The sequence below is a fragment of the Pocillopora verrucosa genome, chromosome 12 (genome assembly GCF_036669915.1).
Source record: "Pocillopora verrucosa isolate sample1 chromosome 12, ASM3666991v2, whole genome shotgun sequence".
In the NCBI taxonomy this organism is placed as follows: domain Eukaryota; kingdom Metazoa; phylum Cnidaria; class Anthozoa; order Scleractinia; family Pocilloporidae; genus Pocillopora; species Pocillopora verrucosa.
In genome coordinates, this window is record NC_089323.1 from 5,141,320 (window position 1) to 5,153,339 (window position 12,020).

The 12,020-nt window shown below is 38.6% G+C and overlaps 2 protein-coding genes across 2 annotated transcripts; one reads left to right on the forward strand and one right to left on the reverse strand.

Moving 5' to 3' along the window:
* The first annotated feature begins 352 nt into the window (after positions 1–352).
* On the forward strand, positions 353–5,876 carry LOC136276757 (kelch-like ECH-associated protein 1B). Its single transcript, XM_066158787.1, has 6 exons — positions 353–688; positions 1,149–1,205; positions 2,012–2,204; positions 3,077–3,349; positions 4,161–4,233; positions 5,024–5,876. Exons 1-6 carry the CDS (start codon positions 353–355, stop codon positions 5,193–5,195), a joined length of 1,104 nt encoding a protein of 367 aa, XP_066014884.1. The 3' UTR covers positions 5,196–5,876.
* A 1,956-nt stretch (positions 5,877–7,832) lies between these two features.
* On the reverse strand, positions 7,833–11,496 carry LOC136277319 (tetratricopeptide repeat protein 28-like). Its single transcript, XM_066159313.1, has 2 exons — positions 9,971–11,496; positions 7,833–8,152 (listed from the first exon to the last, which is right to left on the reverse strand). Exon 1 carries the CDS (start codon positions 11,479–11,481, stop codon positions 9,979–9,981), a length of 1,503 nt encoding a protein of 500 aa, XP_066015410.1. The 5' UTR covers positions 11,482–11,496; the 3' UTR covers positions 7,833–8,152; positions 9,971–9,978.
* Between the last annotated feature and the right edge of the window lie 524 nt (positions 11,497–12,020).

Below are 12,020 nucleotides of genomic sequence, written 5' to 3' on the forward strand. Positions count from 1 at the left end.
TCAACTCAGCTGATAAAACCAAAATTATGTTGATATACTCCTTAGCAACGCAGCATCGTAGTTTCTTTCGAAACTTACCCCCTATCAGTCATTGGTCTAAATTAAGCGCCTGTCAGTTTACTATCGATAAGCTTGAATGGGCATTATCTGCATTAGTAGCTAAAAGTGTCTAAAATGGGTGTCGGTAAACATAAATCAAAATGGGTCATCAGACAAAAGGAAACATTATTTCCTTTATTTATATGTCATGTATCATGTTCCCTTTAGTCCATATTTTTACGCCATGTTTATGAGCGACGTATTGGAAAGTCGCCAAAACAGCATAACACTAAAATAGATGTAACCGAAGAGTATGGAACTTTTGATCGAGTTCGCTTACACAGCGCAGATTCGAATCACTGAAGAAAATGTTCAAGACGTGTTACCGGTATCCTGTATATTACAAATCTTTCCCGTTAAAAAAGCCTGTTGTGACTTTATACAATCGCAACTTGATCCATCGAACTGTATCGGTATAAAGGACTTTTCAGAGTTTTATGGCTGTTTGGATTTAAGTAAAGCAGCAGAAAAGTTTATTTTTCGCCACTTTTTACAAGTCTCAGAAAGTGAAGAATTTCAAACCTTGCCCGAGGACCGCTTGGTCGACTTAATAAGTCGAGATGAACTTTTTGTGAAGTCGGAAGATGAGGTGAGGTTTGAATCAATGATTATCTCATCCTTTGACTCTCTGCATTGACCTTTTTAGACCCCAACATCAGTATGCATGTTCTCCATACTGTTCTTCATACATTTTCTAAGGTGCTAACAAAGATAATTTGTTTAAAGATATAAATCTTCTTTTTTTTGATAAACATTTCCCTTATCCATGTGACTGAGGGGTGATATTGTAAGGAGAAATTAGATGTTAGTCACTGTAAAGGGTGAAAAAGTTAAGTAAATTTCAGTGAGGCAGATAATAAAGTATCAGTTGACTTAAAAAATGATTCATATCAAATTCTTAAATTATTATGGTCATCTACTTGGTTCTTGCAGCCTTGTTACGATGGGTAACTCATGATCTGACAAACAGAACACAGGAACTGAAGGATCTACTGGAACATATACGGGTGCCTTTTGTTTCAAATTCTTACCTTAACTCGATTATCCAGTGTTGTGAAAAGGGCATGAGATCTGAGTTTAAAGAAACATTGATTGAGGCCTTCTCAGTGAGTATTTTAAAGTATGATTTTCCTGTTTACTTAACCTCCAGGAATGACTTCTCTGGATTCTCGGCTGAGTTGTGATAACTATATGTACTAGATATCTCTCACATTATGATGGACCTGTCCAATACCCATGCCACAAGCACCTATACCAGATTTCAGACCAAAAAAGCTCAAAAATCACACCCTTTTGGAGGGATTACACCATAATATACAGGTCTGGAGTTTTTGATTAATAACTTTTTCCATAGACTGCTGGCAATGGTGTAACTAAGGCAGCTCTCTCCAGAAAAAGGGCTGTTAAGCAAAACCCAAACATGACAGCTTGCTTGCAAGCTAAACAGATTGTCATGAGAGATCTTTGCTATTATTATTATAGTTTCCATTTGGCTAATGACTAAAACTTTCATGACAAATATACTTGAGTAAAAGTGCTTTTGCCTAGAAATTACAGACATGACAAGTTCACAGAAAACATTATTTGGATCTGAAAAAAAATTTCTGGTAAAATGTGACTGCGAATATAACTCTTTAGATGTAATGAGCTGAAATTAATTTAGCATTTTAGTTGAACCTGTTGCCTTTGTTGGATGGATATCTCTTGACAGGCCAATTACTTCTCTCTGTGCAGGTCTAAAATAGGTTTGTCCCCTAACTACCCCAACAAAGGGTGGGGTAATTTTCCTTAAAAGACCAAACCTTTGAAGTGCACAAATCATAAGTCCTTTATTCTGAGGTCAGCATACTACCCCTCCTATATTTGCAAATGTTGCAAACTGAGTCATTAAAAGTCATTTATTAATTTGCAGGAAAAAAAGAGAATTTCTACTCTTAGTACATTTCACAAACGACGACCCCCTGGTCCAACTGTGATGTACTTTGCAGGGGGGTACTTAAGAAGATCTCTGGATGTTTTGGAGTGTTTTGATCCTCTGACTTTCAAATGGACAATTCTCTCCCCTCTATCTGTGCCTAAGAGTGGTCTTGGGGCAGCTTATGTTGGTATGATAAATACTGTATTAAGAAGATAGATAGATAGAGATATAGATGACCTCTATTTATACACGATGATAATTTTTAAGCGACAAGCTTGTAAGGTCATGTGAAAGTAACAAGCTACTTGTAAATTCTCAATTATTAAAGGATGATATTATTCATTTGTCATGTAGGACAAAGAGAAAAGTTTGAGTCTTCCAAGGATTCAATTTTTAGACTGACAGATCTTATGGTTCAGTTCTCTGCCACTGAGCTGCAGTGATTGTAGCTAGGCAATAAATCAGCTTTACCTGCATTCCTGATTCCAGCAGAATCCAGGAAACTTGTTATACATAGATGAAGTATATTGCCTTGAAGCTCAATGGTATTTTGCTGAACTCCAGATCAGTAAAGAGTTTGTATTAGATCCTGGCTTATGCAATGCCTATCTCCTCCCAAGAGTATGAAACAGGGTCCAGTCAACTATTTCATTCCCAATCACTCCTTACTGTCTCCTATACACAGCCTTTTAACTTTGTTGTGAAAACTGGGTGTTGGATCAAATGATAATCCCTTAGCTGATATTTTTTACTATTCTCATCGCTTGCCAACATGATATTCTATTGATAATAAAAAGAGAAAAAATGTCTTGATCACTCCTAGGAGTGGACTGTTAGGTAAACTTTGGTTGCATCAAGCTACAAAGACCTAAGCTCTGCCAGCTAATGCTTTGACCCCCAACTAAAGAAGCTATTTATTGTTCAATTCTCCTTACCAGTACTATAGGAAATGTATGTAGAACAGTATGGAGAATATGCATACTGATATTAAGGTGTAAAGAGTTAATTAATTCAGTCTTGTATGTTGACTCAGTCATTAGCATAATCCTCCATTTGCAGATAACATGCTGTATATAATTGGTGGTCGCAACAACACCCCAGCTGGGAACATAGACACACCTTCTGTAGACAGGTATGATCCTCTGCGAGATGAGTGGAAGCCTATGGCACCCCTCAGTGTACCACGCAACAGGTTGGGCGTGGCAGTGGTAGATGACTGTATTTATGCAATTGGTGGAGGAAATGGGAACACATGTCACACATCAGTGGAGAAATATGATGCCAAACAAGATGAATGGACAACAGTTATGTCACTTAATTTTCCTCGCATAGGTAGGTTTTGGGCAAGGTTGTGCATTAAGATACTGCTCCAAGCTGGAACTGTTTGGGTAACCAGTTGGCAAGAGGAAAAAATCTGTTGCTCAAATTTGTAGAAAAAGTCACCAATTTGGCCACATGTTTGCATACAACACTATCAGAGTTTCATTTTCACTTTTTTCTGGTGACAGTTTGTCTGGTAATTACCATTTTTATTGTTATTAGTTTGTCATTTGGCAACTTTGAATAAAATATAGCTAGGAGATCTGTTTAAAAAAATATTGACACGGCTTTTCAGCAATATTTTTATCGAATTCAGTCACCATGTTATTGAAATTGTCTTGCTCTCAGTCCTTTCCTTTGGGGGAACAAGTGTTTGAGCTGCTTTTTGTGCAATGAAAAACTAAATTTGTCTCAAAAATACCAAAATGTGCATAGTAATGTAGGAAAAAAAATAAATAAAAGAGGGAATGATGAACCAAGTACAAGCCAGTATGGCCAAGGATGGAGAAGATTGACACAGATTGTAAATGATCACAAAATATTACTTTAATAAAATAGAAAAACACAAAAGAGGTGATAATAAACCGAGAAGGAAAAAGGGTAACAGAGGATGAAGAAGATTCACAACGATTGTAAATGACTACAAAATATTAGTTTCGTAAGATAGAAAAGCACAAAAGAGACAATGATAAATCAAGTTTGGAACTAGGATGGCTTGAAAAAACTTTTAACATTTTGTCCAAGGAGATGCACATTCTCTTTTGCAAGTGCTGTAACGGATGCTGTTTTTTTTTTTTATATATTTTTTGCATTTTTTTGCCAGGTGTAGCTGTTGCTGTACTTGATAGAAAGCTTTATGCCGCAGGAGGATTTGATGGAAGACACAGGCTCAGGAGGTAAGAGAATGTTAATAGTTGTTTGAGTGAGACGTTGTTTATCACGAAGTAAGCGCAAAGTAAGCCTTCGCTTTAGTGTAAGATGTTTTCATCCAGTGAATGACACTAGCATACTATAATGTTCCCAATAAGAGTCGATAATACAACCTTGCGATCAGCACTCCATACGCCCTACCAATCAATGAACTGTTGGAGATTTGTGGTAGGCAGTTTAACAAGGTCCTTGATGATAAACTTCCTGCATACTACAAACTAAGATATGAATGTCTATATATATGCGTTATTGACCAAGCTTGCTCGGTGTAGATGGCAAGAAATTGGCCAGGTTCTTTTTCTTTGCTTCATATAAGCAATATAATAACTAATTCTTCTGCACAATGATGAAGTCGTGCGTGTTTCCTTTTTTGGGGATTAAAACCAAATGTAGTCAAAGACATCTTTACATACACTCTCGTGAGTGGACAGCTGTATTGGTTGAAAGCTCTGTTATTCGAGAGTCACGTTTGTGGCTTCGCTGTGATTCCAAAGATCTCTTTATATAGGCTCTCATGAGTTGACAGGTGTAATGGTTAGAAGCTCTGTTTTCGTGCTTCGCTGTGATTTCAAATGGATGGTAGTTCTCTACCACCCTCTGATGTGATGATAATTACCATCCATATTATTTGTAGAAAATTTAAATCCTGATATGCTGAAAGCTAGACTAACTTTCTTCCCCTTTATCAACCCCCCTCTCCCCCCCCCCTCCCCGTTCATATTTACAAGGGACATGTTTTTCTGAATTTCATTTTAGTGTTGAATGTTATGACGTGGATACTGATCTGTGGAAATTAGTGTCTCCGCTGGTCGAGCGTCGTAGTGGCGCAGGAGCGGCCTCGTTGAATGGCTTTGTGTATGCCATCGGTGGATATGACGGTGAAACACAATTAAATAGTGTTGAACGCTATAGCCCAGCCTATGGATGACTGTTTCGCCTCTGATACACAGGAGAAGTGCACTAAGTGCTACTGTTTTGTGCGGGAAACTTTATGTAGTCGGAGGTTATGATGGAGAAGGGTTTTTGAACACTCTCGAGGAATACGTTCCTGAACAAGATTGCTGGAAGTTGGTTAGCAGTATGAACCTGGGACGTAGCGGAGCGGGAATTGCAGTAGGTTGGAAACCTGCCACCTAGAGCCCCTTTGGTTGAGGCTCAAAAAGTAATCAATGATTGCATAGGTTTTGCTTTTCCCCGCGCTGTGATTGGCCCGGAAAACTCTTGCCAACCTCTTAACCAATCAAATGCGGCATTAAAACCAGTCACGACTCGGTCACTCGCGTTTTCCCGCGCAAAGTGGCGATTGCATGTGACAATTTTGCGTTCTCATTGGCTTCGTTCCACTGAGGAATTTTCCCTTGAGTGTTGAATCCCGGGTAGCAGTGGGTTCTTCTCTTCCCCATAACCTTTCGACCAATCAAATGTGAGACAAGAAAACAGTCGCCACTTATCACCCACTTTTTCTCGCGCGCTTCATGTAGTTTGGTTTGCATTTTTGATACTCAGAAAAATTTCCTCAACAGAGGAAACACAACATATTTACCACCATAGATAATCGCAACGAATTCAGAATAAAAACCGAAAAATAAAGAAGATATGCTTACTCTCACATGTGCGTTGTATTTTAACTTAGTGCTTTAATTTCCAAGTAATAGTTCATTATTTTACATTGAAAATATATGCTACCGAATCTCATTTATGTGGCCTATAAAATACGGGATAAAATACAGTATAAAATACGGTGCGATTTGGCCATTGGACCTCGTATGTTCGTCAAAGTCCTCATTCAGCTTTCTTTGGTGTAGCTCTCTAAATGCCGGCAGGCCCCGGATGTTCGAAGGATGAAGAAATTTATCCACTGGATAGCGAGTGGATAGCGAGTGGATAGCGCCATCCATACTTTGAACAACCAACATAGCACCATGGGTAAAATTTATCCACTGAATAGCGGTTTGTCCAGCGGATAAGAAGTTATCCATCCTTTGAACAACCGGGGCCAGGTGTTTAAAATGCTCCGCAGCAAAAAGATCCGTGTGTATTATCAAGCATTTCTCTATCATCCTCATTTCAACTTCAGTTATGATGAAACAAAACCTCAAATACAATCAAGGATGCTTTCCATCTTGCTAAAATTCCCAATTCAGCCTTTTGAAATCCAAGCACAACATGATCCACTAAAACATCAACCTTTGGAAATATTTCTTTTCCTTATCGGTTTGAGTGGAAATACTAGATCCATTTCTATCTCCATTTCTATTTCTACAACGTGACGTCTTTTCCTAGTGTACTGTTGACTTCCTGGAAAGCTGAGCCATCGATTGGCGCACTGAAATATTAAATAACAGCATCTTTTCCCAGTATTAATGTATCAAACTAAATATGTTGAAACTTTGCTGTAAAATAAGTTTCTAATTGACTCTCCGCGACTTTTCCTAGTATTAACGTTTAAAAAGTAAACATGTTGAAAATTTGCAGAAAAAAGTTTTGTAGTTCAGTCTTACGTTTCGACCTGATTGAACAGTGTCCCACCTCAACTCACCCAGACGAAAAAAATAACTCTTGCATGCATTGCATGCCTATGATTTTACTGTTTGTCCAGGCACCGTTTCTTCTTTTAACTTTGTTTGTTGCGATTATATTGAGAACTGTTTTTTGTTTTGTTTTTTTCATTGCTCTGTTTGGTAGTTTTGTTTAGTTGAATCTTCTGCATAGCTCGGTCTCTCCTCTGATTAAATATTTCATTCAAATCTTGCACAATGCTTTTCTCGACTCTGTTTGATTTCCAAGCTAATATCTACATCACTGTTTGTTTCAACTTGAATTTCTTCCCTATATTAGAATCAAGCCCTCTGTTCTCTTCCTTAACCCTTTAACTCCCATGAGTGACGAAGACAGAATTTCTCCTCACAATATCAACACAGAATCGAGCAGACAGGTGAGGAGAATAAAGAAGAAAACTCAATAAGGGGACTAAAAGTTGATCCAATACCAAATTCTCTAAGTTGAAATCATAAGTATTTTATGGCAAACAGTAGGGAGAATTACTAATGAGATCTTGGAAGTTAAAGGGTTAATTCTGGCTGATTGTCACGTTCATATCTTAGAAAGTGTTCGCACTCTTCTGTTTGGCGTTAGTATCTCGCGCGATGTTTTCTCCTAATTTTATCTCAATAATTCGCTCACCGTTTCTCTTCTTCTCTATTTGTTAATACTTTTCTTTTAGTAAACTGCACTTTGTTTGTTCTCTTCTCCACTTAACTTTTAGATTAATATGTAGCGCCCTGTTCTCAAGCTGTTTGATTTTTGCGGTAATTCTCAAGCATTTTCTCTTTTCTGTTTGATTTTTACATAATTACCTTCTCTTTTTTTTAGATTGTGTCTTAAGTATCTCGGCACTTTTTGTTCCCTCTTCCGTTAGTTTGTTATGTTATCATCTCCTGCACCTGTGAACAGTCTTAATCACTCTTTAATGATCAAGTGTGCGTCCAATGGTAGAATTGAAAACAGAACTATAATGATTTAAATCAAGGATTAATTTTGAGTTTTGACGAAGCTTTGCTAACATTCTCACATTTTTATACATTGAGCCTATTTCCTGCGTTCAGTTTTCCCATCTCAATTTATTGCAGTTCCCTATTGATAGTATACTTAATAGATCAAACGACTTAATTGCAGGTTTCATCGTCGCTGCCTTTCGATTAAGCCCTGTCTAAAAAAGCAAGCAAAATCTACTACTTGACTAAATAAAAAGATTAAAAATGTCTTCGCAAAGTAATACCAGTGTCCATTGAACGACAATGTTTAGGACGAAAAATCTTTGTGTAGGATCAGTAGTCACTCTGTTTCTTCTCCGCCTCGTTGTTGTCCTCCTCGAATTCTTCTTTCCTGAAAAAAACATTATAAATTTGTCGCTATTTCATCTTTAAAATAAACGGAACAGATTTTTCAATTGAAGAAATTACTTTCTTCTTCAATGCCATTGGGTACGATTATCCAAACTTGTCGAACATACCGTGCTTGATACGAAAGTGACTTTAAGATTGTCAATTTATTGTTTTTTTAGAGGGCACGGTAACGAATCCTGCAATCTGATTGGTTCTTTACCCGGTCAGTATTTTCCTATCTCTGCCCACGGGCCACGGTAACGCTTTCGTGAGTCGCCGAGTACATCCCAACTTTCGTTGTCATTTTTCATAAACATACCTCGTTTTCCGGCTGGGCAGTATTTTTAAGCAAACACGTCGGTCACTACCTCAAGCCGATAAATAACTTATGAATCCTCTCTTTTCTCTCTATCAAATCACTTTGGTTGACAGAAAATATTGGTTTCAGAATGAATTTGTATAAAGAATAGTATCATTACGTTGGTTGACAAGCGGCCTAAAAACCGTCTGCAATTAATTTTAATCGTTCACAAAAAGTACCCAGAAAGTTGAAACGTGAGGTATTTGGTTACAGTTAAACTGAACGATGGAACTTTCATTCATTTAATATCTGAATTTTCTCGAGCAATTTGTTCGTAGTGAAAGAGCGAGCGAAGTTTTATTTAAGTTCTACAACAAATATACGCTCCTGGTGAGTCTTTCCAATTCCGTTCAATTTGGACATTTGTACCTTAAATTGCACAACAGAAATTGAAGGAATTTTTTGAGAAAAGGCCGCATTACATTCCCTTGTATCTCGTTGGAGTGTGCCGTTCGAATTTAGTTTTTGTGAAGGAAAGATCAGAGTTAAACACGCCATTACAGCAAACAAACGAGCAAACTCTCACAACTTCAAAATAAAAAAATTGAATTTACTCACAATTACTTTCCTCGCCGTTTACTTAATGAACAGAGGTAAATCTTCGTACATGAATGAATGGTCGATGAGAGTGAATAATACTTTCCGTTAGATTATTGACTGATTTTGAAGAAAACATTGTCGTGACAGCCCTTGCCAAACTAGTTCTGTTGGTTTTCAAATGTTCCTTCGCTTTTTTTTCTTGCGCGCTCTCTAATTGACAGGTGTCAGATTGTGACAGATACTTGTAAAAATAATGTTTCAAAGTTTGTTTGGAAGCCTTTTAAATCACCTTTATCGTTACGGAAATGAAAATGTTTCGCTGAGGCATCTCTCTTAAATTTGCATCACCTCTATTTTAACTACCATTTACTCACTCAAAAATTGTTCAGTTTATGGAAGATCTTGCCGTATTTACAGCCATAAATCATTCGGGTTCTCTCGGAAAGAATTTCGTCAAGTTTAAAAACAATAAATATGTTATTTACCGGCTAAGGGTCGGTCCGTATGGTGAAAAACTGCGACCTCGGTCTTGAAAATGCTGCCCTCGGCCTACGGCCTCGGGCAGTATTTTCAAGACCTCGGTCACAGTTTTTCCCCATACGGACCTCCCAGCCGGCAAATAACATATATTTATTGTTATTTTTGTTGATTTTTTACAAATAAAGTGAATTTTTTCAGCTTCTCAAGTCACCTTCATCGTCATAACGTGTGGTATCGTATCGACCTTGAATAATCATTTCTGAGTATATTGCATACAAAAGAAAGGCTAATTCAAAGCCAATTTTAGAAAGCCTTTCGTGGAAATATTCTGGCTCCGAGCACTAGATAAAAACAAAATTAGGACAACTGAGTGAACTGAACAGGTTAAATGTGCTAATTGGTTTATCGTAGAAAATTGCTCCTTATAATCAGACTTACCCTTTTTTTCATAAATCAAATGTCACGCTGTCCCCCATCAACACAAACGGAGCCCATTGGGAAGGTTTGGAAAATCCATTGCTTCTCAACCATTGAACGGCCTGGTGAAGAGATTCACTGGCACTTTCTCCACGTACGAGGTGTTTATAAAAATGTTCCATGAGCTTTGCCGTTGCTTTGTCTTCTATAGCCCACGATGCTACCAACACTGAACGTGCACCAGATGCTAAGAATGCTCGAGCGATTCCAATAACTCCTTCCTTTTTAATCAATCCACGCCCACTGTGACAACAGCTGAGTACTACCAGTTTAGCTCGCACTTGAACTCCTTCAATGTCGGACACTGTCAGGAGGTAGTCTTCCTCTTGTGGAGTACTGTTAGTAGTACATTGAGGAGAGAGGGCAATCTCTCCTCTTTCGGGATTTCCATGGGCGGCAAGATGTATCAGACTCGCTGAAGGTATCGCTTGAAGAACCGCCTGCTTTGTTGCGCGACTTCCTAATAAAGGCTGAACACCCAGTAGTTGACCAACCATCTCCGCTTCCTTACTTGCACAGAACAATGGTGTAATGTCAATGACACGTCCATTGTATTGCACTTTGCCAACCGTAGGATCACCCACAACCAGTCCGCCAGTTTGACTGTGGTAGTCTGCTGGACATTCTTGAATGAGCCGGAGAGTTGTCAGTGAAGGGATGATGCGTATTCTGTACTTCTCCGATAAATATTTTCCGGCTTGTTCATCACGCAAGGCAGCAAATGGGACTCGGTACGAAAAACGATCCGGTACAATGATGATTTCGGGCTCTGTAAGTAAATCTGCCACAGGTGTGACGATCCATTTGTAGCACAAATGATGACTTCTTCCGGTATCTTTGGTTTCGTCACCACGCAAATTTGCTTGGCTCTCTTCATGAAGAGATGTCGTCGCGTTGTCATCCAGCGATCGGTCTTCGCAGTTCGCTGCGGGTAAAACACCAAAGCATTGGGCGCCCTTTTTGAAAACTCCTTCCACTTCGCAAACTTGCTCAGCAATAAGAGTGTCTATTTTCACTTCGTCTGTTTTTCGAAAGAAAATGTCTCCATTTGTTTTCAATACCCAGAGAAGAACTTGCCGATCTTCATACGAAATGTACAAAAACACACAGTTACTTTCTCTTCTCGCGATGTTTTCAATCCCGAACCATGATCGTGGATTAGCTGAGATGTGGCTTTCAGCGGAGTATTTGTCTGCCATGAGTTCTGCGAGGACTCTTGCTCGTCCCAGCTCCTCAACATAGAGAGCATCTCGAAATTTTCCCCTACCGCAAAGGAGGTGAGTGAGTAACTTGTAGGGAAAAGTACCGTGTTCCTCTAATAGAGAAATTTCAAATCCACTGTTTCCTTTCTGAAGAGTTCTGATTTGTTCATATTTTTCAATACCTTGGAGAAGATATTTCATTGCCTCTACAACCTCCGACTGCGATATCTTTAACACTGTAATAGCAAGAAGGCATTGAAACTCAGTCATTTTGTGTCCAATTTGGCTACTTATGGAACAAGCTTTCTGTAAATAATATGCTGCCTTATCATATTTACCAAACAACTGAAATAGACGTCCAACGTATAGGTATAGTTGTGCTTCGTTCATTCTATTGCCACATTCTCTGCTGATTGTAAGCACCTTCTCACAATGTTCTTTTGCCTTCTGACTGTCGTTTACAGAATTAGAGACATGTGACAAACCTGCAAAAGCGAAGGCTTCCATTTCTCTGTCACCAATTGCAATACTGACGCCGACTACTTTGTCAAAATGTTCTTTAGCTTTCCGATATTTATTAAGATTGCAGTACACCGCTCCAAGATCATAGTATGCTGCACCTTCTGCTATTCTGTCGCCAATTTCTATCGCAATGGCAAGTGCTTTCTCGTAATATCCTTTAGCATTCTGATATTCGCCAAGGGAATCAAACACATTTCCAAGGTTCCTGTATGTTCTTCCTTCCCCTCTTCTGTTGCCAATTTTTATCGCGATGGCAAGTGCTTTCTCGTGATATTCTTTAGCATTCT

Bases quoted from the DNA above. Each gene is read 5' to 3' on its own strand.
- LOC136277319 (XM_066159313.1), bottom strand. From the start codon at position 11,481: ATGACTGAGTTTCAATGCCTTCTTGCTATTACAGTGTTAAAGATATCG.
- LOC136276757 (XM_066158787.1), top strand. From the start codon at position 353: ATGGAACTTTTGATCGAGTTCGCTTACACAGCGCAGATTCGAATCACT. The intron at 1,206-2,011 runs GTGAGTATTTTA...ATTAATTTGCAG, and splicing joins CATTGATTGAGGCCTTCTCA to GAAAAAAAGAGAATTTCTAC. The intron at 2,205-3,076 runs GTATGATAAATA...CTCCATTTGCAG, and splicing joins TCTTGGGGCAGCTTATGTTG to ATAACATGCTGTATATAATT.